The 26,109-nt window shown below is 34.5% G+C and overlaps 1 protein-coding gene and 1 long non-coding RNA gene across 3 annotated transcripts; both read left to right on the plus strand.

Annotated features, from left to right (window-relative positions):
* Position 1: 1 nt before the first annotated feature.
* On the plus strand, positions 2–24,829 carry LOC128214222 (zinc-regulated GTPase metalloprotein activator 1-like). 2 transcript variants are annotated; one of them, XM_052920580.1, is made up of 16 exons: positions 2–63; positions 2,492–2,638; positions 3,051–3,136; positions 5,167–5,253; positions 5,986–6,082; positions 11,044–11,135; positions 11,714–11,773; positions 12,161–12,198; positions 13,087–13,133; positions 14,244–14,330; positions 14,654–14,698; positions 20,422–20,478; positions 22,198–22,258; positions 23,482–23,616; positions 24,188–24,314; positions 24,676–24,829. In XM_052920580.1, exons 3-16 carry the CDS (start codon positions 3,055–3,057, stop codon positions 24,738–24,740), a joined length of 1,080 nt encoding a protein of 359 aa, XP_052776540.1. In that variant the 5' UTR covers positions 2–63; positions 2,492–2,638; positions 3,051–3,054; the 3' UTR covers positions 24,741–24,829. The 2 variants fall into 2 exon arrangements, with proteins under 2 accessions (XP_052776540.1, XP_052776539.1); XM_052920579.1 differs by lacking the exon at positions 2,492–2,638.
* LOC128214223 (uncharacterized) lies at positions 6,398–7,602 on the plus strand. The gene is made up of 2 exons (XR_008257887.1): positions 6,398–6,960; positions 7,273–7,602. It is a non-coding gene; the product is annotated as an uncharacterized LOC128214223 (long non-coding RNA).
* Positions 24,830–26,109: the final 1,280 nt, after the last annotated feature.

Raw genomic sequence — 26,109 nt, forward strand, 5'->3', positions numbered from 1 at the left:
TCACCTATCAACTTCCGGTGTAAACAGTGACACATTTTAAAGGAAAATCACCAATATTAACTCGTAATTATTGACAAAAAAGGGATCAGATATTTAACACATTACTCTTTTTAGAAAGGACAATTAAATTTTGCGATAGTTATATCTAGATTATAATTAAGATACGTGTAAATCAATAATATCATATATTTTCGCGACACATTCAAAAGTTTCATAACATTATTTTTTCACATGGGCAGGTTTCGTTGTTTTGACATAACAAGTGATCAACCCCCGCCCGTTGTTTTTGTTATAGCCATTTTTTATATTAAGAATATGATGTAGTAACTGTAACTTGTGGTAACTGGCATTTTTTAATTTTTTTTATTCTATTATTTTTGTATTACAAATGTATTTGTTTTTGTATTTTTTTTTAATATTATTAAAAAAAATAAAATTCTTTGCCATTTATCACAAGTTACAGTTACCACAACATATTCTTACTAAAAACTGATTATAAAAAAACAACAACAAAAACCGCGGGGAAGTGGTGTGTGAAAAGTAAAAAAAACGCAACATGCCCCTGTGATTTTTTTAAGTAATCGATCAATTACACTTTGACCATTAATGTTAACCTTTGAATTTATGAGCAGTATAATATGACATGAAATATAACACTTTGTTGTATTGTACATGCTATTTAAAGGGACTCGTTTATGGTTTGTAGAAAGCACTTTTTACACTTTTTAAAAAATTTATTCAGAATTAAAGTGTGGTAATTCATTAGGAGTGTTAACATACTGACAGCTGGGACCCTTAAAAAAATGTTGATATTTGCTCAAATATTGTCTTTGAAGACCACAGTTTTGAAAAACATTAGCAACACGATTCGCCAAAGAGTTGTTGCATGATTTGTTGATCACATTATCATGTGATGTTACCAATGTCTTCGATAAAGGTTAAAATATCCACCAAATGTTGTATCCGTCCTTCTGTCCGAGGGATTGAGGCTTTGGTTTTCTAAAAAACAGGCTGACTGTACTGGCGTACGTTTGCTTCCCACATAAACCAGAGTATTATTTTTTTTACTTTAATTGATTTTTTTCTGCAATTTCAGTATCAAAGAGTAAAATAATTATAAAATAATTGTTTTCAGGTGCATTTTTATGAACACTAATTTTTTGTAAAAACGTGAGTGAGTCCCTTAAGAATTATGTCCCCTGGTAGATTAAGTATTGTTGAGTGGATGCTCTGGTGTTTTAGGTTGTGTATTATCTTGAAAGCATGGTTGTTCTGATGTTGTTACACCTGTGTTGATGGTTGCCCCATTTGATATCGGTGAGCATGTTGGTGACTCTGCTTGTGCATGTGTAGTCATGTTCCACAAATTGCGCAGCACGCTATTAAATCATTTCTAGTTGGTTGATGTGGCAATGAGAGTAAGGGGACTAGACAGCTTAGGCATGTTCAACAGAATGGAAAACTTATGTCTTAAAGGCATTGGACTTGGTACTTGGAGTACTGGATCAAATTTTAAGCCTGATGAAGGACATGGCAGAGTTTTCTATTTTGGTGATGTTTGAAGTGTTAAGTACTTTGCCGGAGATGCTGTGGGTGTTGAGGATATGTTTTTTTCTTAGTGGAGATACATTTGTCTATTATTATAGGCCATCTGTCAGCTTTTTTACCAGGATTGCAGACTGTCAAGGTCATTTTGTAGTAGTCTTCTGGGCTATGGATGACATGATACAACATGAGGCAATCATCAGCAAAGAGTCAAGCCACGGATTGGACTTTTCAAGGAGAATATTGGCCAGGAAGAGAACAGGGCAAAGGACACTGCCCTGAGGGTCGCAAAAGGTGACAGGTGAGGTAGCTGTGAAAGAGCCCTCAGGACGACCTGAGTATGTGAAGAGAAAAAGTCTTCAACCACAGAGTAGGTTGTACATGATTCCATAGTGATCTGTAGTGATCCAGTTTCTGAAGGTGATGAGAGTGTGTCACTTTTTGAAATAATTTTGAGAAATCAAGTAGGACAGCGTCAATTTAAGGGGTTTGTTGATACCTTTCGCTAGATCATTGATAGTTACAATTAGCTGAATGTGGCAGGAGCCTGTACCCATGCTGGTATTCTAAAAGGACATTGTAAGAGTCATGATGTTTCTGAAGTTAATATGTTCTAACACCTTGCAGGAGTCTGATGTTTAAGAGATTTGTCTATAGTTGTAGTTGAAGAATGATTTCACTTTATGAACACACATGAGACACGGACAGTTTTCCAGTCAATTGGGATCTGACCTTGGTGGAGTGATAGTTGACAAAGCTAAGCTTAGCCTGAAGAGTTTGAGGAGACTGATGGTTGACTGCCCCTAGAGCCTTGTTTGGGTTCAAGCTCAACAGCAGTTTCTAGAGGCACTTGATCGTGAAATGTTTGGAGTTGAGACATGGTTTGCGGCTTGGTGAAAGAGTAGGTCAGCGAGCTATGTCTTGATTGGTGGAATGATAGTTGCAGAACTGGGTTTCTTGGTGCCATCACTTCAGTCGGGTGATTTGCTGGACATTCTGGTTGATCCATGACTGATTGAAACTTAGGCCCCTCTGACAACATGGGAGCTTGTCTTCAAATACATTCTTGCCGAATTTCTTGAAGAATTTCCAGGTGTAGTTGATATTTGTTTAAGTTTATTTGTTCATTTTTCATGTATAATATTTGATAGAGCTGTGCTTTTTTCCTTCATGACACTTATGTTGGCCTTTTCCAACATGTACAGTTTACTTTTTGTGGGTTTATGTTGTGTGGCACACATGGTAACACATACCTTCACCATCCGTCTTGCTTGAAAGTGCTGATTGTTAGCCTTATAGTTAGACCCTGGTTGAGTTCATATTATAACAATTTTTTTTTTATATTACTAACTACATTGAATATTGCACACTACACCATACACAGGAAAATGGCGACTGGCACAGCCTGACATCTGAAAATCTGCATAGTATTTGTGTAAAAAATAGATTTTTGTTTTAATGTTAAAAGTAACATCATTATCATCATCGTTATTTTATCCATTTAGAGTGATGTCGTCAGATGAGGATGAGATACCTGACCTGGTGCCTGCCACGAGCAAAGTGCCTATTACCATCATAACTGGCTTCCTAGGTATGTACATGTAAGTTACACAAAACTTTTTTCTCAGTCTGTCATACTCACTCCTATTTCACACTGTAGTGTTGAAAGTAATTATACACCTGTTCATAGAAATTACCTAAAATCGACCTTGTCCGATCAATAACTTGAAAAGCCTTTGTCCAATCATCACCAGATTTGGCTAGAATGTTTATGGGCATAATATCTTGGACATGTTCCATAAGCAACCACTTAGGTCACTGGAGAGTTAAAGTAATTTAATTGTAGAAATTACCTTAAATTAAATATGTCATGTCTAATTAATAACATTAGAAGCCTTTTTCCAATCATCACCAAAATTGGTCAGAATGTTATTTAAGAATTTTTTTACCAATCATCAACAAATTTAGACATTATTTTAATGAGCAAAATATCTCGATCAGATGTGATAACCAGCCATGTAGTCTTTGTTACTCTAGAGTTATGACCCTGAAATTGGCAAAAACTGTATTTACAGCGTCCGCTCTCTAAATTTGGCTAACATGCAACCAATTATCACTGAACATGTGACCCAAAAATAGGACGGGCCTAGTTTGGGACAGTTGGCATTTTTGTTGTAACTGTGTTCTTATTTACTTCAATATTTTAAAGATTGGTTAAGCAGTTTAGAGTTCAGTATTGATAATTAACTAAGCATCATAAAAATTGTTAAAAATACTTTTAAGTCCAAATCTGTTTTGAACATTTAACTTTAAGGTTATAGATCTGAGAGTCTGAAGTCTGATACATCTTCTCAGTAACATAGTACATTTTGGGGCGATACTATTTCCCGGTCTCTCCTCGTAAAATCCGGTCTCATCCGGTCTCATAATTCCCGGTTCATAACTTATGGCCCCAGGCAACGGATTGTATTGCTGATGTTTATAACACGATTTTGACAATCTTATTTGTTTTTATATGTAACAAAATGGTATAAAATATATAAACTTTATGTCTTAATTTATGCAATTTGTTATAGGTCTACACTATTTATGCAATTTGTGTTAAAGGTGTAGAGAAAGATGCGATGGCAGTACAAATGCTCATGCTTTTTGCATAAAAGATTGAGGACGGCTAGAGTATGAAGTAACTTAGGATTGCACCTTTTAAATTATGTTATGTCAAAATTGTTTATTGTTCTTCCTTTTTTGTTTATCACCCCCCCCCCCCCCCCCCCATCCAGACATTATATTTTTTAAGCATTAATGATTACAATTGCATTTACGCCTTTCATGGTATGACATTATTGTGTATTGTCATAAACCTGTTATGAAGAGTTCCTTGACAAAATAAAATGATAATAAATAAACTTCTGAAATATTCGGAAGGCTATTTTACAAATGAAATATAACTTACAAGATACAAGAGTCATACAAAAAATGAAAAGTCGCGATCCCTATGACTTTCAAATTAAAAACATTCTGTTCATGTGAAATGCCAGAATTCGTCGATAGTTTAGTTATTTGCGAAAATAGAACATGCAGGAAAAGATTCCACATGAAATGTGTCGGCATAAAAATTAAAATTAGACGATCAGTTGGCAGAAATACATAAGGCAACTGGTCGTGGAAGTGCATCTGCTGCAACAAAAGTTAACTTACAAATTTGATTTACATGTAGTCAAGCATTGTTTCTTTTTGTATTACTATTATCAATAGTATACTTATAACTGAATTTAATATGAAAAAACACACACACAATGTGTTTGTTATTCATGACATTAATTTTAGTACATGTGCATATTTCATGTTTTTATCTTTGCCTTAATTTATTATATGTTTTATTGATATAAAATATGAAATAAATGGTGACATAATTATCATCAAATATCTAATGTTTTAATCAACTGTAATCTTTTGTAATCCTATTACCCCCCACGGTCATTAACACCTTTTTATCACGCCCGATAGCTACTATAAAATTTGGAAAACAGAGACCGGAGGAGACCGGGACCGGATGAGACCGGGACCGGGAAATAGTATCGCCCTACATTTTGGTACATTTTCTGTTTGTTATATTTGCAGGTGCTGGAAAGACAACTCTCCTGAACTACGTTCTTACAGAGCAGCATGGCAAACGAATTGCTGTCATCATGAATGAGTTCGGAGATGGTAACAAATAACACTTGCCTTTTGTATATGGATATTTCAACCATAACCAATGATAAAGGGAAACATTTTTATTTTATTCAAACACAAATACTTTTATTTAGTTATCTGATAACACAAATTCACTTTCAACGGAAACATATGTATAAGACATGATGTTATTCAACCCTTTTTTAGGGTCTTTCAGGCCTTTTTCTGCCCATCTAACAGGTCTGACTCATCCCAAAATATGTATATTTTTTCCCATTTACAATAAAAAAAAATCCCAAATGAGGTGAAATTGCTATCATGAAAAGCCTGGCTTCTCGAGCCCCTAATTGCAGGCGCGGAGTTGTGGATACAAATTCATTCAGAACATTGTTTATTATACATGCATTTCAGCACTTTGGTGACATGCGTGGTTAAATACACTAATTTCACAGCGAAATTTTCCCCAAAATGATGATTTGAATGACACAAAAAAGAAAAAAAATTGCAGGTACATATTTTCCTAAAATTTACTAAAAAGGCCTGAAAGTTCTTCCCAAATCAGTAAACTTTACGATGCAATTTTTCCCAAATTGTTTAGGGTCTTTTTCCCAAAATGGACAGAAAAAGCTCTGGGTTTGTCAGTGGTCATTTTGCTGGTGTTAGGTATTAAAACAATATTTCAATGTATATCATAGTGCCAACAATGTGTTATTTGATTTGTTTTCCAATTATTGTAAAAAACTTTTGCCTGTTCTTTAATCTAAGGAGACTCAGTGGAGAAGTCTATGTCGGTGGGAAGCGAGGGGGAGAGGTATGAGGAGTGGCTGGAACTGCGTAATGGCTGCCTCTGTTGCTCCGTCAAGTATGTTTAACTCATTCTTACATGCTTTTAAGACCAGAAAATATTAAACACAAATGGCAGATTTCACGTTTTGGTGACCAAAAAGTTCCCGGCGAATATTGATTTTTAAAATTTATTGCAGATTTGTGATTTTAACATAATCTTTTACAGCAATTCCTTATCTATCATATTTTAGAACATTTGCAATGATTTATACATGCATTTTTATAAAAAAAAGAATTTTGTGTCACCATACCATTTGTGCTAGTGTTACAATATTGTCGGTAAAAACTTGTTTTTTATAAATATTTTGATCCAAAGAAGTATTTTGTCTTGCACTAAATGATTCATTTATTTATAAAACAGATTGTACAGACAAAAATTAAAGATTGTTTTGTTTTTCTCAAATAAATTTATTGAAACAAACCCAAATTGGACAACAAGACAGAAAATATTTTCTGCAAACATAGGTTTTCTTTTTATATCAGATCAGATAAGCTATAAACATAAATGTTTTGTTGTGGTGATAATAGTGATGGGCCGATGATCGATTATAATCGAAAATTGATCGGAAAGCTTCAAAATCGGCGATAATCGATTGTAAATTATCATAATCGATTATCGCGGAACATCCGACAAATTTATCAAGGGAGGTTACTCAGTATGAATTTACGATTTTTATCTTGCCGACGTTTCCGCTCATTTTTATTTGGGTACAATTCTTAAGAATGGCAGACGAAAATGACGATGTGCTGTATGATTACGGATGATTATCCGGGTGGTAAATGCAAAATCCAAATCTGGCTCTTCTTTGCATTAAAAAAAAATCAAGCCAGGACCTCCAACCAAAGAAAACCTTGACATGAGCAAGGCATATTTGCAAAAAAGGCAAAACAAAGGTACAGTAACTAAGTAAATACCGATTGCTGTCCGGATTTATTTTTGTTAAAACATCGTCATCTAAAGAGTATGATGTTGTTTTGTTTTGTTTTTTTCTTCGATACGAAAATATCACTTAATAAACTTACTTTGTGAAAAACTATTTTGCAAAAAAAATATAGCTAGTATTATTTATGAGAATAATGAAATGGTCAGGTGACTGTGTTGACACGAAAATGAAATTGACAGTGTTATTGAAATTATGAAATAATATTTGTTTTGATGATTTTGACAATAGAAGATGCTTAAGAACATTTTTTTTTCCATTTCAGGCAATACAACAAACTTTCAGTTTCATTTACAACATGACAATCCCCATGATTCTACTGGTGAAATGAAGAAAGCCACAAAACAACAGTCCAGGCAAAGTTGAGTTTCGCGCCCCTGAGACTCAACTCTGATAGACAGGCCATCATAGATGATGCGTTACTGAAACTTCTTGTCGGCAAAGTGTTCTCTATCATTGACCAGACATTATTTCTAAAAAACAACAACTTTAAGTTATACTGGTAGTTTCATACTGGTGACTTTGGAATGTCTGATGTGAACATTTCAGTTAAATGTTTGTTTTTTTCCTGAAAGAAAAGAGATTTATTTCTGTTTGTTAGTGCTATTTCTTGAAAAACAAATATATTAGTTCTATTCTTTGATTTATACATAAAATTCAGCTTACAGAGACAAAGTGATACCCATTACCTTCAAGTATATTACAAGCAATCACTGCTCTATAATATCCGATTATAGCCGATGTCTAATCGGTTGATGGTCTCCGATTGTAACCGATAATCGATTGTAAAATACAACCGATTGCCCATCACTAGGTGATATAAATGTCTCTAGTATGGTGCAATTATCATTACCTTTAATATTAAACATATATATTATAAATTGCTAATTGCGAGTATGTGCTAGTGTTACCTCAAGACAGAATGAGTAGCATTAGCAGTATGTCACATTAGCAGTTGGACAGAATGTTTCACAACAAAATAAAATACAGACCTACCACAGACTCTTTGAGCTTGATACAGTATAAAACAAACTATATAAATGATTGATAAACACAGTCAATTGATAATCACATAAAAATCATAATAATCATACAAGATTGACGAAGATGCAGTGTGACAGAGGTACACATTTTATGAGCTTCTACAGTTGAAAATAGTTTCTTTGACTCTTCACTTAGTTTAAATATTGTTATAACGTTTTACTCATTTGAGATTTTAATAACCTGTTGTTACAATATAATTCTATTGCTTCTCATATAGTTCCTACTAGTTTTGTTCATGTTGATTTATAAATACACTGTTGACCTAAGTTTATATGGTGTCAGACTAAATGACGAATCCTGGAAACACTGTTCCCGCAGCAGTTTGATTAAACAATCTCGTAAAAAAATATACAAATCTGGATAGAATAACTTCCATTACGAAAAACCAACAATAGAACTACTAAAGATCAGACTGTTGTGTGTCTTAAAGGCCTAGTTTAAGCCTTTTAAAAGTGACCCTCCCCCTTTTAAGGCCTAATTTAAGGAATATTTGGCATGATAATTCCCTGCTGTGCATCTCCTTTTAATCACACTGGTTTGACAGTAGGGGCCAATTTCGTGTGTTTACCGGTAGGTTTATCGGCTCAGGGCCATTAAGGGTCCATTTCTATCTTAAAATATCCCATACTGCGCAGCAGGATACTCAGATCGGAGATCTGATAAGACAATTAGGCAATTATGCACCAATCAATTGTAACCACGGCCCCCCAGGTCCGGGGGTATACTGGGGATAGCCGGGGAAAAGGGCCGTGTTTTTACTTTCCAGGTGGCCCCGCATGGCCATGTGAGTGCGGTGGTTTTGTCTTAGTGTCAAATTTAGCGGAGATATTGACTTATATAGAGTCTCTGGGGTGCGGGGGGTGGACATTTGGCCGGGGTTTTACCAACAGTTCGTCACCGCAGGGTGGGGATTTTACCCGGGGTTTGCTGGACTAAAAGTCAAAGTTCCCGCTATTCCCTGGACCTGGGGGGGGGGGGGGCGTGGTTACAATTGACTGGTGCATTAGATTAAGATCAATTTATAGAGGTTGTGTACAAATACACAGTGTCATAAGAAGCGATTGATCAGAAATCTTTGCCCGGAACTGTATATGCCTACAGAGTGACATGGACACTGATCAAAAGATCTTATCATAAAAAAAGCAAACAAACATCCAGAACTTTAAAACCTGTAACAATAACCACCCCACCTGCAGTAACCTTGCATATAATCCAACCCGACACAGCGAAAGACAATTCTTATAAAATAATGTTTAATGTAAGTAAATTGCAACTGTCAAACAATTCAGACGATTTACACATCATCTTCTTGTCTTCAAGGGTATGGTTCTGAAAAAGAAATTAAATTATTACATACTTTCTGTTGAGATATGAGAGTGTTCTAAGTTATATATGTCTGCCTCTAACACAAGAAGTTGTGGGTTTGGTTTGATCCCCACCAGGGGTACTTTCTCATTGCCTCACAAAACTAACACAATACATAATGTTTTCTACCAAGGGAGCAGATTTGAGAGATTAAATTCACAGAGCTGTCTTCACAATCTTACAAACTAAAACAAAACGCTCAAACGTAAATGCCATAAATTCAAACATTTTAAATTTTTAGCAACAGATCATTTTAGATACTACTTTTACTAACACTTCTTATTGTTTCGCTACATTCAAAAAAACCGTTTTGTTTGAAATACTACAAGAATACAACGTCAATTTATTATCTGTAAATCTATTCATCAGACTCCTTCCACATAGAACAACATTTAGTTCGTCAACTTGCGCCACAATACCACTGGTCATAATGCACCAGTCAATTGTAACCACACACCCTAGGTCCAGGGGTGGGGTTCAGGGAAAATAGAAAAGGTCTTCTCAGATCTCCAGGAGTGGGGTTCAGGGAAAATAGTCTCATCAGATCTCCAATCTGATAAGACCTAAACTAGGCCTTTAACTACGGTACGTAGTATGTGCATCTGTGCGTCCATGCGGTCGTGCGTTCGTGCGTCTGTAAACAATTGGTTGTGAACACGATACAGTCTTCAGTTTTGATTGTATCTCGATGAAACTTGTACAGTATCTAGATATCCATTAGAGCTCAGTTCCTTTCGAAAACCAGCCAGATCCGCCCATAAATGCCTAGATTATGGGCCATGAAAGTTTTAAAGAAATGCTTTTTAGCCAGGTCTGCATGAGCGAATTCTGTTTTTAGCCAAGTTTACATGTACATGTAAATTCAAGTCTAGAGTTAAAAGAGACAATTTGCAAGTCTAGGATTTTGAGAGATAATTTGCTTTTTGCTTCTGCAGTTGATTTTGTGAATTACTCTGCCTTGTTCTTGTTGAAAGCCCAAAGGCCATTTTTTAGCTTTAAGTTCTGTAGTTTGCGCATTCATCTTAACAAAATTGGTTGTGAATGTTTAAGTTATGCACCTGGTGTCATTACTGGCCACACCCAGGGTTCACCGGTTTGGTAAACATAAATCTGGAAAGGTTTGAAAATCTTTTTGTGTGTTCATGCATCCATCTCAGCACAATTGATTGTGAATGTTTGTTCAAATTGATCAATGTTGTCCTAGGATGCCCTTGACCTTGACCTTTTGACCAACTTTTTTTAACTTTTAAAACTACAGAAATTTTTACTATGAGTACAGTTTTGAAAGCATTTTTTTTTGTCAGATGACTTTTTCTTGGCACATATTAAAATAGTTCATGCAACTAATCTGCTTACAATACTTTCTGGGCTCAGATGTTGAATGTGCTACGTTTTCAGGTAACCCAAACACAAAACATAAACTATATGTCTGTTGCCTTTTACCCATACATACATGCTGTAGATTGATATGACCACAAAAGCCATGCCAGTACAGCATAGGCCCTTTTGGGCCTCTTGTTTCAACACAATTTCTCAAGAAATGTATTTTCTGTTTAAACAACAAGTCAGAGAAACCAGACTACCGGGTAGTTGTAATAACGAATATTTTTGTTTCTCATTCTTGCAGGGACAATGGTGTGAAGGCCATAGAGAACCTGATGACGAAGAAGGGCAGGTTTGATTACATTCTGCTGGAGACCACCGGCCTTGCTGACCCAGGTAATATTCTGTCTCTTTAATCAAAGTTGTCTCCCTTTAATTGAGGATTGTTTTACTTTCGCATGGCAATTATTGTTAATAAAGTACCATTTAAAAGGCTATGTTTGCACAAAGAATACTGATTAGATTAAAAAAATAAGTTTGTCTTCTCGATTGAAGATAGATGAATGATATTCTCAATATTTCTTGTTCTGTTGTGAATCACAAAGGTTTACACATGTGTTTAACACTGACTAACCAATGATTTTTGCATGCAGATTATGAGGAATGGCATTTAGTTAAGAAGAATTTCTGGTAAACTTGTATTCAATCTGCATTCAATTATTTTATTATTGACAGGATATAAACTTGAACATTTCTTTATTAAAAAAGAGAGTTAATTATATGAAACTAATTTTATTTAATTTCAATTACCTAATGTAGATGAAAAGCATGATTGTTCTGTACAAGTGCAGTACGTACACAATAACACTTTATCAATCTCAAAATTACTTGGCCAAATTCCTCTCTGTATGCATAACTATTGTATGCCCCTGTCTTAAGGCTTAGGAAGATTTGTCTCCCTTGTTCCACTGCAGGTCCTATAGCCTCCATTTTCTGGCTGGATGAAGAACTGTGCAGCGATCTCTACCTCGATGGTATGTCAATCTCTCTGTCATTTATTTGATTTATAGCAAGTTTATGCAAAGTCATCTATTAAGTTTTCCAAAATAAAATGAAATGGCCTTCCAATTGTTTTGTTTGGTATACACATAATGACACAAATACCAATTCACTAAACATAATTGCAAATACAGCTATATGGTAAGATAAATTCAAGTATGTCTGCCCATTAGATAGAAGCCTTAACATTCATATGGGGTTCAATCCGTAGATTTTGGGGAGAGGGGGACACTTATACTCTTAAATGATCTGACCCTCAGAGGGCTTTACGCAAAAGTTAAATGTAAGACAATGTTCATTTTATGATTATTCAGTATTTTAAAAATCTATCAACTGTGCATGTTTATATCTATGAATTTCAGGCATTATCACAATGATTGATGCCAAATACTGCTGGAAAGTAAGTTTTATGTTAATCTTGATTTATTAGGGTTTCTTTCAAATTGTTTAGGAACTTCCCCTCTGATCATAGTCAATGCTTTGTCTGTTGACCTGTCTTTGCATTCGTCTGTCCTTCTGTCCGTCTGTCACACTCTTGTCATATCTTGGAATGTACCAAAGGGATTTCATTGAAACCTGAAATGTAGATAGTCAGCGATGAGAGGAAGTGCAGTGCAAAATAACCATAATTCTGACATACTATGATCTAAGTGTTTTGTTTTTAGTTATCTCCCCTTTATCTGATATTTTTCAAAATGTCAAAATGAATACTGTTGATAGGTCTGGTCTGGACTGAACCTTGTCCAGGCTATATCTTTACCATGCATTATAGGATTTTCAAAAATCTTGCCATGGAGTTCACCATGATAAGGCGTAGTATAGCAGGTTCTACATATTGTTTAACTCCATGTAATTCTGTGTTGCAATTGCATGGAAGAGCATTATGTCAGTATAAAAGGCTCCCACTAAGGGCTATACATGTCACTATTTGGTGTCTAGTTTATATCATTGCTTGAAATTTACTTTAAAATTTAATTTCCAAATCTGCCCATACCTTTGCATGTTCTGACTTTTTTCAACATGTGTATAATAATGCTACAACCATTCACCTTCTACAAGCACATTGTATTACAATTTCTGCAATTTCATAGAAAATGGGATTTTGAGAGCATTAATCGCTTCCTACAATACTCTTGTTAAAAGTTTGATTCCATTTAACGTAACTGTTTTAAGTTGTACATGTATTATTTAACAAAACAAAAACAGGTAATTAGTAGTTAAACTTTATTTTAAGGAGAAATTTGCCTTGGTAAATACATTGTTATTGTTCAATAATATATATTTACAGTATCTTGGAGAAAAGAAAGAAGATGGGTCAGTTAATGAATGCACAAGGTAAAACATGTTTTGGTTTAACATGTTTATGCAACAAAGTAATTACGTATTCAAACTAAAATTAAAATCATGGCAAGTCAGTGTCAATAGCTCATCTTTATCATAATAACGTTGAGGGGGTCTTATTTCAGCTGTGGATGTTTTTGTGTTGGCATTCGAATCTCTGAATTGTATTGTCTTTATCTATTACCTATTTTTTTCATGTGCATGAATTTGAGTGCCCCTTGATTAAGTTCTTGTTAAATTATGCCCCTTGATAAAGTACTTGTTACGTTATGGCCCTTGATTAAGTACTTGTTATGTTATTGCCCTTGAATAAGTACTTGTTAAGTTATGCCCCTTGATTAAGAACTTGTTAAGTTATGCCCCTTGATAAATTACTTGTTAAGTTATGCCCCTTGATTAAGTACTTGTTACGTCATGGCCCTTGATTAAGTACTTGTTTAGTTATGCCTCTTCATTAAGTACTTGTTTAGTTATGCCCCTTGATTAGGTACTCATTAAGTTATGCCCCTTGATTACGAACTTGTTAAATTTTGCCCCTTGATTAAGTACTTGTTAATTTATGCCCCTTGATTAAGTAATTGTTACATCATGGCCCTTGATTAAGTACTTGTTTGGTTATGCCCCTTGATTAAGTTATGCCCCTTGATTCAGTACTTGTTAAGTTATGCCCCTTGATTTAGTACTTGTAAAGTTATACCCCTTGATAATGTACTTGTTAAGTTATGCCCCTTGATTAAATACTTGTAAAGTTATGCCCCTTGATTAAGTACTTGTTAGGTTATGCCCCTTGATTAAGTGCTTGTTAAGTTATGTCCCTTGATTAAGTTCTTGTTAACTTATGCCCCTTGATTAAGTACTTGTAAGGTTATGCCCCTTGATTATGTACTTGTTAAGTTATGCCCCTTGATTAAGTACTTGTTAGGTTATGCCCCTTGATTAAGTACTTGTTAAGCTATGCCCCTTGATTATGTTCTTGTTAAGTTATGCCCCTTGATTAAGTACTTGTTAAGTTATGTTCCTTGATTATATCAGGAAAACAGACATGCATTGGTAATGCCCTTGTTTTATGAAATAAGAATACCTAATCTTTTACTTGAATCACAGGCAGATAGCCCTTGCTGACGTAATAATAATTAACAAAACAGACTTGGTCAGTCAGGACGACCTTCAGGAACTCAAATCTAATATCAGGTAGGGGCAAAACCAATTTGTATTAAACATTGTGCTGTTTGCTTAGTAAAATAGATGATTTGATTTATATTTTTAACATTTTCCTTGTAATCACTTCCTTTTTTAAACTATGATCTAAGTGTTTTAATGCTAGCTGTTTTGAAACGTAAAACATTTTGACTATTTGACAGATTGTATCTTTGTCAGTTGTCTTATTTTCGTATTTAATTCAATTCAAATTTTACTTTCCCTGAGAATTCATTGTCTGACCAATGTATTGTCAATGTATTGCATAATAGTACCATACTTGTATGTGTGTTTATATATGTGAACTACTTTTTCAGGTCAATAAATACTTTTGCCAGGGTTCAGGACACTACACAGGCAAGGTGAGATCTACAATATTTATGCCCCCCTTTGAAGAAGAGGGGTATATTGCTTTGCACATGTCAGTCGGTCGGTAGGTCGGTCGGTCAGTCGGTCGGTAGACCAAAGCTTGTCTGAGTGATAACTCAACAATTCCTGGATGTATCGTCATCAAACTTAACATGAAGGTTGGGCCTTACCAGAAGATGACCCCTATTGTTTTGGGGGTTATTGGGCCAAAGGTCAAGGTCACAGTGACCTTGATAAGTTAAAGGTTGTCCGAGTGATAACTCTACAATGCCTGCACCCATGGCCCTCAAACTTGACTTGGAGTCCAGCATATGACCCCTGTTGATTTAAGGGGTCATTGGGCCAAAGGTCAAGGTCACAGTGACTTTGAATGATAAAAGGTCTGAGTGATAACTCAACAATGCCTGCACCCATGGCCCTCAAACCTGACTTTGAGGTTGCGCCTGACCAGTATATGACCCCTATTGATTTTAGGGGTCAAAGGTCAAGGTCACAGTGACCTTGAATGTGAAAATTTGTTCGAGTGATAACTTGAAATGCCTGCACCCATGGCCCTCAAACTTGACATTCAGGATTTTGGTGACCAGCTGATGACTCCTATGGATTTTGAGGTCAAAGGTCATGGTCATAACACACTCTATCCACACACTTTGAATGATCATAATCTTAAAACTGCCTCAATGGCATCCAATGTCAGTGACTAATCTGCTGTTATTTCGGTTCATGCATATTTCATTTAATTGTCCATATAATCCTGACAACATGGCGCTCAGGGGGGGGGGGGGGGGGGGGGGGGGGGGGGGGGGGGGGGGGGGGGGGGGCATAATGTTTGACATATCTTGTTTATTTTTGGTAGCTAGTTTATCTTAGTGTACATATTCCCTTAGTCATTTAAACATATGTTACAAGCTTCCTTTTAAACTGCATACTTGAAACTCATGACATTTCCTGATAATATACTTAGGAAGATTCATCTAAATATAGAGACACTGATAGATCAAGTTTGACGTATTCCTAGAACGACTTTCCCTTTCCATTTACTATTATCTATTGTCAAGACATAAAATTTACCTGCACTTATAGAGATTCTGTCTGAGACCTGTCAGAATTCTTTTATATTAATGCCATTTATTTTCAATTAACAACAATATTTTCATACTTACCCGGCATTATCGGAAGACTTACAAGTATAAAGCTTTCAAACCTTTCAAAATCAATCATGCAATTGACTTGTAAAATGGTGGTGTTGATTCTTAATGATTTTTGAGAAATATTGTGAGTTCTGACCACAATAACTGGATGAGAAAACTTACAAATCAGTCTCAATTTAATGGGATGGTAACGACAACGCGTTGATAATTAATATTGTTCTATTAAGGAATACCACATAGTGCCAAAGACACTTACTCTCAAGCTAAGAAAGGAAATGACTTGATGTTATAATGTGTGCGTTATTGAATTAAGCTAAGGAAATTCATGAAACATAAATCTCAACAATTTGTCTCGTTGAATCTTTTTTGTTTCCTTTTCCTCAGTGTTAAATGTAGCATGTATGCATTTGTACTGCTCTGATACTTGATAATGGTCAATTATTGGAGAGGGCAGCTTTCAACATGTACTAATTAATAAAACAAAGTGCCATAATATATCCATAAAAGTAGGTTTAGGATTTATTACAGAACATTGGAGCAATACGCTTTATGTATTGATCTGATTTTGCACTATTGCAATTGTTTTAAGACATGTTAAAATGCTCTTATACATATTTAATTGTTTGCGCTCAGTGAGATCGTTGAAACTGAGATTGATGCACATGTACCTGTTAAATTGCTTATTTAAACAAAACATAACATTGACTATAACTAAGTGTTATTAGTTAATTAAGGCGTGAATTTGTAGTTTCACATTTAAAATCTGTTTGTTTAGTATATTTTGAACAACGATGGTATGTAGTTCTCTATTTACCCCATTTCTAGTAATATTTTTTGCAATAATTGTTATCAACAGTGTTGGAAAACATTTGTAAACTTGTAGCTTGCCAAGAATAAGATCAAAATACAACTGTAGGTACATCTTCCCTGACAGAATGTAATTGGTTTTACAGCTATCTTGGCCCATCTTTGATGTTTTTCCACCGTGTGCTAGGATATGGCTGTTTTTCCGAGCTGTCTTTCAGTAGTCGGGATGTTTTTCATTGTTTCATGTCTTCTACAGCTCCTGTTATTCCAACATTTTTTGTGAACAATAATGAAATAAGCAAATGTTAGTGTTCTGTTTCAAATTCTTGCTGTTGTACTATCTTCAAAAGCGGAGATGAAATATTTATGGACATTATGCCAATTTTTCAATTTTCTAGCATGTTTGTAGAAATTCTATCACTTCATCTAAATGCTGTTAAAATTGCAGAAATATCCTAAGATGGAATCATGTTTCTAAATTCATGAATATTTCCACTTAGAAAGACATTTTTCTGTTATATCTTGAAGAAAAGATGAACTGTTTACCCATGTACAAATGCTTCTCCCTAGAGGTGTGAATACCAGTTTTAATGGGGCAGCCGGAGTCTAGACCTAGTGCAGTGTGTACAAATTGTTTCCCGCATTTTTTACCGGCCGGCCCGCGTACAACATTACCTCCAGCATTCTGGGAGACTGCTGGTGTCATTCAGTCGTGCTGATTATTTTGGTACGCTGACAGCAAGAATTCTAAATTGTTTACCTTTAATTCTTACAACAGGATGAGCAGTTTTTTTATGTTAACTAAATTTGCTTTAATTTTTTTGCCAATTACATCCACATATTTTTTTTGCTCTATTTTCTAGAAAAAATCACATGCTCAAAATGAAAAAAAATGGTCAATGTTAGATTTGATATTTTTCTCATACATATAGCTGTTTCAGAGTTATACAATAGGCAGGTTATCTTATACTATTTAATTTTTCACTTGAAGTAGATGTTTATGTAAACTAATTTAAAAATCTGATAACTGTATTGCTATCTGGAACTTGTTCATGTCAATTTCTTGTATTATAGGATGACCTTTGGCAATTAACTGTGGTTGAGATGTTTCATATTTGAGGCATAAAGTGATATTTCAAGTGCTATTGTGATACAGATTTTGTTTATTCGAGTTCATACGGACAATCAACCGCCATTAATATATACGAAAAAATATCTCAACGGAAAACATTAAAATCATAAAACTCCATTGACTGGCAGGGACAGTGTGGTAAACAGATTTAGCAGTTTGCTATTATTTGAGTAATTACTCACAAATAGCTTGGATATAGCCCTATGATCAGCCAATTGTAGATAAATGAGCATTAGGCGCTGGAAAATCAGTTAGAAATCTGATTAAGACATTGTCGGGAGCCAGCAACCAACGGCAAAAATCTCATATTTTTCAAAACACTGTTGGATCCTTCAAAAACATCCAAAACTATTGGTATAAACAGAGAAAATGTTTTTAGAAGTGGTGACCCATCTCCAAACAGGATTTGTCTTTGATGAGCTGTAATGGTGCAGAAAATTATGTTTCTAGGTAGAAGTCATGTTCCCCTTGTAGGAACAGCAACACATACTTATCAACTGTGTGTGTGAATTGAGATCTAGTGGAGAAAGTCATTTTTCATTTGAACTCATTTTGCCACAGCAGAGCTATCAGTTATCACAATAAATGTCCTTGTTTTGATTGAGTTAATGAGTGATTAGAATAGTTAAATGGTTTCTTTGGTATGTATTTTCCTGGTAGGAAGGCTGGCAAGTTTAGTATGTCCCATGGGAACTTTTTTGAGCATACTTCTTTATTTGTCTAATATTCTTTTAAAATACATAAAATAGGTTATAGTGTGTGTGTTCTCTAAAATGATGTACTATATAGGTGGTACAATCATTGACTTTGAATAATATGGTAGTCCTGAAAAAATGACAAGACTATTTTTTGCAATAGTTATAATTTAAAGAAATGCAGAATCATTGCCAAAAAAACCCAGATATTTTTCTAATCATTGAAATAAATAATGGATAAGATAATACTAATTGTCAATTTATTATTTTACCTACATTATTTATCTCTTATATAATACCAAGTAACATAAGTATTGTTGCAAAAAGTGAAAGGTTAATAATTCATAAGAACCATTTCACTGTAACCTGAATACCATTCACAAATTAATCCTCCCCCGATACATTTTCTACATGCATGTTTTAAAAAAGTGCTAAAATCAAACCAACTAGAATTAAAGTATCTTTTGTCCTGGAAACAGCTTGTATTTTTCTGTATTAATCTTTTCCTCATTTTGTCTTTATATGAAAGTATTTCTTTGCTTGACCACTATTGCCATGTTTTATGTATTTTATTCATCCATGTATTTGTAATTGTATGCAAACTGGACACAAAAACAAACATGTTTTGATTGGAGTTGAACGATTAATAAGACACAGAATATTGTTCTTGTAATGTGTTATTACAACAGATAAATGACTTCCTTGTTGTTTTCATGCTCATTGTTTCTCATAGACAAAACAGTTTGTCAGAAATGGTTATAGCTGTTTCCAAGGAAAAAAAATCAGCCTTATTTTAAATGATATGTTTGACACTGGTGCATAATTGTTTCTGTAGGGTAATTTTTCATGCTGTTTGTTGTGAAATTTAAAGTCAGTTGCTGACAACAATCATCTTGAGATTTCACCTTCGCTGTGAATCTTCCATTGAGAGAGCATGTGCGTGGCAAAGGTACCATCTTTGGTAGAACCTGTACTTCAAATGCACAAAATGCAGGTCAAACATTATAAAATTGTAGTTTTAGAAATTAATAAAATAGAACTTTGAATTAGTTGCTACCATATTGATAAGTCAGATTAACTTAATTCAATGTCTCAAGGCTATTGGACTGTTTCGTTTGTTGAGGTTAGATTTTAAATGAATTTTAATGCTTTTTTAAATTATTGGAACAGTTGTCCCCCATTTTAATATGTCAGAGATTTTTTCTCCTTCATTTGAAGAGTTTTTGTGAGGTGGCTATTTGAACCTTATTGTGTCAGGCATCTGAAAACCACTTCCCATAACTGACACTTGTTTCGAAACTTCTGTTGGTGAAATGTCATATGTACAGTTATATTATGAGAGATTATTTAACCTGACTCTTTATTCCAAGAAAGTTTGTTCTCAGTTTTATGATAGGAGCAAAGTTAAACGAAAATTCTACAAATTGCTGCATCTACTACTTCTGCCTGCCATTGTATTTATTTATAACATTGTACTAGTTTGTTCATGCACAACTTTTTGTAATTGATTTTCATGTCTGTTGTTGATTGCATGATGTATGATGAATTGAACTGTTGAATTGTTATATTTTATAATGAGAAAAAACATTGTGTATAGGTTGTTTATATATAGATGTGATAGTTTTGCGCAAATGTTTTAACATTTATGCATGTTTATTTAATCTGTAATGTCATAATGTGAAACTAACTTATCAGATTAAAGATATTATTATTATTATTACTATTATTATTATTAATATTATTAATTAGTATTAGTAATAATTATTAATATTATTATTATTAGTAGTAGTAGTAGTAGTAGTAGTAGTAGTAGTAGTAGTAGTAGTAGTAGTAACATTAATAAAAAAAATATATTATACACTAAACATAAAATTATATATCATTTATTTACAAACTGTGTTATGTAAGTAAATCCATGTTGTCTATTTCAGAACGAATCTTGATGTCATTTTGGACCTGAATGCCTATGGTGACCTTAGTCCAGAAAGGTACATTATTTAAACGCTACTCTTAGTTTCTTAGTATTGGAAATACTATCAGAGTATTCATCATTTATAGAAGATTTTTAAACATAGGGTCCTTTGAATACAGATTCTATCACTCATTGATTGCCAAAAAGGAGCTGTTCTTGTTAGTATGAAAAAATGAGGCTGATAAGCCCTCTTTGTGTCGCCTGTAAATCATGGTAGATTACAAGGGATTACTTTGTCCGATGTCACGGTCCGCATCCTTCTTTTGTTTCCGATCAATAACTTCTGAATAACTTCAGAGAATGTACTTATGGTATGCACATTGGTTATTGTCCGTAGATTACCTCTTTTGATTTTGAGGTTAGTTTGTCAAAGGTCAAGGTCATGGTGATAGGCACTCCTGAAAGGCAACACATCTGATTTCGAAATTCTGGTTTAGGTAAACCAGTAGACAAAGGACTTTTACTGACAATGAAATAAAATATATAATTTAAGGTATTTTGGGGTATGGGTTTTATGTTTTCATTTAAGTAACATGTTAGATATTATAATGATCTGAAATTATATATCTTTCTTTGTATGCATTTCGGTGAAATATCATGTTATTTTCACTGTTGTCATTTTAACTGCTGTGAGAATATCAATCTTATAGATTTTGTATTGTGTAATACTGTGCCAAGTTGAACATTATGAAATGACATCACAATGTTATCATGGTTTATCGCGTGATTTTCGCAAATTAAAACAAAAAATATATCTATTTTTCCTAAATTGAAGCATAAAAGAAACAGAAAACTTGTTGAAGTTTTGTTTAAGATCAGTGTTTATTTCACTCTCAGGCGCGTAGGGAGAAAATTGACATTGGGGCCGCGGAAGGGGTGGGCCCGGGAGGGGTATCCCCTACCGTTGAGATTTTTCTCAATTCTAAGCATTGAAAGACTCAATTTCCAGTGAGTTCAGGTTTTATTTTCATGTTTTTATCCAATCCTTTTTCAGTTAAAATAGTTGATAGATATAGAACTATTATCCTTTAGTAGCATATATTCATATTTGCGGAGTCTCACAATGTATATTAAATTACAAATTAGCGCAGTTTACCTCTTCATAGTGAAGCCACGAGTGAATTTGGAACCATTGCGAGTTGAACGCCTTGTGTTCAGTTCTTTTCTAGTGCCAAAAGATCTCTTGGGGAATTTAAAAATTTTAGGTTGATTTTAAACGTCCAGTTTAAAGTCAAACCTTAAAAGAGATGAATTTAAAATAATCCATATTGCTGGCTATTTAATGACAGTTCTGTTTTAAATAGTAATTATATATATATAGCGTCTTATATTGAACTACTGTTTTTGAAAGATCGAAAACGATACAAATAGATATTGATTTATTGCCTCTTCCTTAATACTCTGCCAACTTTTTCACGCCATTCAAACGCCAATTAGCAAGATGGTCACAGGTTTAATTATGACATGGTGACCTTTTTATTCAAAATCGTGTCAGACTGCTATTGATCTATATGCGTGTAGCTTTATTTAAAATACGATTTTACGATCGGTATCAAATATTCGCGGCCCCCTGGCCGTTACTAGTGAGAATATTGGGGCCGCGGCCCCTGCGGCCCCAGCTCCTACGCGCCTGACTTTTGATCACAGAAACTTATATTTTCACTCACTAGGAAAAATAATACCTTCTGTGATCACTGGTGAAATACATTCAGATCCCTGTTTTCCCTACTTTCAGCCTGGAGGAGACATTTAGAGACAGAGGTTTCAACACTACAGATACCCACAACATTGACAAGGTGTTGTTCTATCATTCACAATACACATTGTACACATTCCTCTTGTAATTTGAAATGAAAGTGAATTACTCGTGCATGTTATTTGTTTTATTGGAAGCAGATAATAAATATAATAAGTTCTATAATAGTTGAACAAAATCAGTTATGTTTTATATATAATTCATGACATTTTTTGTGCCAAATACATGATACATTAAATGAAAAATTAGATTTAGTTGTACTTGCAGTTTTAATACTTCTTGAATGTGCTCTATTTTTTTATTGAAACTTTGACATCTGTAATTCCTTATCTGCTATAAACATTTAGAATCAACAGTTCACAAATTGCACAAAAATTGCCACCATTGAATTTCTTGACACTTTATAAATGGTTGACATTTTAATTTACAGTTACCCATAATGCATGAAACAGACTGGGATTTGGTGTTTTATTGAGTCCCAGACTGTTTTTCAGGCATAAAATTAGTTCCAGTCTATTAGCTGCAGTACTTGCATAAACCTTTTAAATGTGAGTTTAATGATGGTGTTAACTGCCTCATGCTGACAGGGAGCAAAGCTTTCTGACAGAATAATTGCCCAATTCCCCCAATCTTCTCATATTTTGAAAACATAGAAATTCTGGTCATTTTTCATGAAATCTATCAAAACAGATTTATTGCTCTTAGGGTCTGCTCTGATATTCTTGGCAAATGGCTAAGTAGAATAACAGTTTTCATAACATTCATAAACATAGACAAACTATGCACTAGCAGTCAAGTCTCGGAGAAATGGGCATTAATTTTATGTTTTGGAATGGAGCATTACTAAAGGCATTTAAAAACATATTTAGACCATAACCTTTGTGTTAATTGATATACAGGTATGTAGGTGAGTAATCAGGCAAATACAATCTCTCTTCAATAGAATCATATTTGAGAAATATGAACTTTGTGCCAGTTTTTTGTGTGTGCTTGTTGAATAAATATGACTAGGAGGCTTGTTTTGATAATGCTTCAACTTCGTCAGCTCTTGATTTTAACTGGTGTAAAAAAAGGGAAAGGGAAAAATAAGTTACACTATTAAATGGTATTTTAGGTAAGTTGAAATTTGCCATAAAAACACTTTTAATATATACATGAAGAATTTTTAAATCTTATGCCACAGATGTTGCTGCATGCCTTAAGAAAGATGTCCATTTATATTAATATAATATACTTGTAACCATTCTGTTTTTGTTCATACAGTCAGTGACGACCTTGACCTTGGAAGAGGAAGGTCGGGTGGACAAGGAAGCCCTTGATGTGTTCCTGCAGACCCTTCTATGGGAGAAATCTATGTTCAACTCTAGTAACCAGCCCATACAGCTCTACAGACTAAAGGTCATTCATTAAATTGTATTGCATAGTCCTTTATCATTAATGACCTTGACCTTGGAAAGGGAAAGATGTCAGAGCATGAAGGTACTATCTAATGAGCATGATTTAAAAAAGCATGGATTCAAATACATATTCAAATTTCTACTTCCTTGTATTATTATTTTTTTCTATTAATTTTAGAATGGATTGTTCATAACTGCATTTGCCAAACTTAAAAGATAAAAAGAACTAATACAAAATTAAAAACAAAATAAGACAAAAAGACTACCTGTTACCTGTATGAGTTCTATCATTGGATCCTCTGTAAAGTTTTATAGATTTAACTGTCATTTAAAGAGAAAAGAATGCAAGTTAATGTTGTAGCCTTTGTGTTGTGAGTGTTGTGCCATTGTCATCATCATGCAAAAACTGTACCTTTTCCATAATGCAAACATAAATTGGTACACATGTTACACATATTCCTTTTGACAATGGGCTCATATGCAGAACCATGACTCTGGCAAACATATTTGGTGATATAATGCCCCTTTTATTGACAGTTGTTGACATTTGCATTGCTATTTCTTCATTTAAGGGTGTTGTATGTACGTCAGAGAGTGAACCCCGTGTTGTTATCCAGGCAGTGCACGAACTCTATGACTCCCACCCAACCACGCCCTGGGGGTCGGGGGAAAGGAGGATCAATATTCTAGTTTTTATAGGTAAACATTGGTTGTGAATATTGAAGAGAAATGTTATGAGAATCAGAGTCATATACCCATTATTGCACTCATTTCAAATGAATGAATGGGGTTGTACATATATGAAAACAACAGTTATTAGGTGCATTCCTTGGCATATGATTGGTTTATATTATAGATTTTATACTTCCTCCTAAAACATAGATTGCATTTTTTTTTTATTTAATAAAGTTTAATTTGATACAAATATTAAGTAACTAATTCACTTTGTAAGATAGAAGATAAAGTGGACAGTTTGGTAAACTTACTTATTGATTTCACCGAACATCAGGATGCATTAATTTGTGGGCAGCATTTAAGTGTTTGCTTTTTCTCATTTCAGGCAAGAATCTGGACAGGGAAGTGCTTGAGAAGGGCTTTAAAAACTGCCTTATAGACCATACCTGATGTTTGTTATCATTAGCGCTATGTTGGAATTTTACTGTTATTTACTGCATTCTCTGTACCCTTCATAAACTCTTCTACTCAACCTGAAGTCTTTGTTATTTCTTTCATTGTAAGTCCTTTAAAGTTGAGATAATTCCTAAGTAAAGACAATTGCAAAGTACACAATGTTCATGGATGTATACTTTGTTTTTTGATTCTACTGTCAAAGCAGAAACCTTGAAGCTTATTCCAAATATAGCCGGCATTAATGTTATTATATTAAATGGTCTAAATGATTTCAAAGAATCTTAAAGAAAACTTTTAAAAATGAAGCATAACCCACCCAATCATCGCCAATGTTTTCTGATGATCCTATGATGAAGCACGATTTTCTTTTAAACTCTGTTAGGCCTCATCGTGGTCTCTTCTAATGATGGTGATTGTCCAAGAAATGGACAACGCTACATAGTACATACTACAAAACACTACAATGTGAATTTCAATATACATGTATTTATACATTCGTATTAAAATTTGTATTTCTATTGATAATATGTTCATGTTTTAAAATAACTTAAAAGTTCTTAGTTGTTCTTAGATGCTCTTTTGGCAAGACCCTTTTTAAGATGAGGTATAGGGCTAAAATCTTATCAAAAGGGAACGCAAATTTTTTGAAATATGATAATCCCAACGGACCATGTTTGGTTCGTTATAAGCTATAGATGCCTCCGGAAATATTTACTCAGTCTCTTGTACTTGATACTTCGACAAACAATTAATTAATATAACAATACTGCCAGTTTTAAACATTTTAATAGGCATTTGTACATGTCACATAGAGAAAGTGAATACGTTGCCGTACTTTCCATGAAGCCTGAAATAATAATGCACCAGTCAATTGTAATCCCCCCCCCCCCAGGTTCGGGGGTATGCCGGGGAAATGGGCCGCGCTTACAGGTGGCCCCGCAGTGCCGGGTGAATGCGGTGGTTTTGTCTTCGCGCCAAAAATAGCGGGGAATGGGCCTTACCTAGCGTCCCTGGGGTGCGGAGGTATTTGGCGGGGATTTTACCAGCAGTTCGTCTCCGCAGGGCGGGGATTTTACCTGGGCTTGGCTGGACCGAAAGTCAAAGTCCCCGCTATTCCCCGGACCTTGGGGCCGTGGTAACACATGACTGTAATACAAGAACTCTATATGCCGGTGTTGAGTAGGGCGTACTAGGATAATGATTTGTGTCTCGGTGAATGATAATTCATTTTAGAAAAAGTACAAAGTCTCATGATGCAACAATTGTGAAAATCGCCATCCACAAGTTTAAAGTGACACTCTTATTCAAAATCAATAGATACACATGTAAGCATAACTTTTGATTGATACACCCTCAACTTCTT

This window comes from Mya arenaria, chromosome 13 (assembly GCF_026914265.1).
Source record: "Mya arenaria isolate MELC-2E11 chromosome 13, ASM2691426v1".
NCBI classification, from domain to species: Eukaryota; Metazoa; Mollusca; class Bivalvia; order Myida; family Myidae; genus Mya; species Mya arenaria.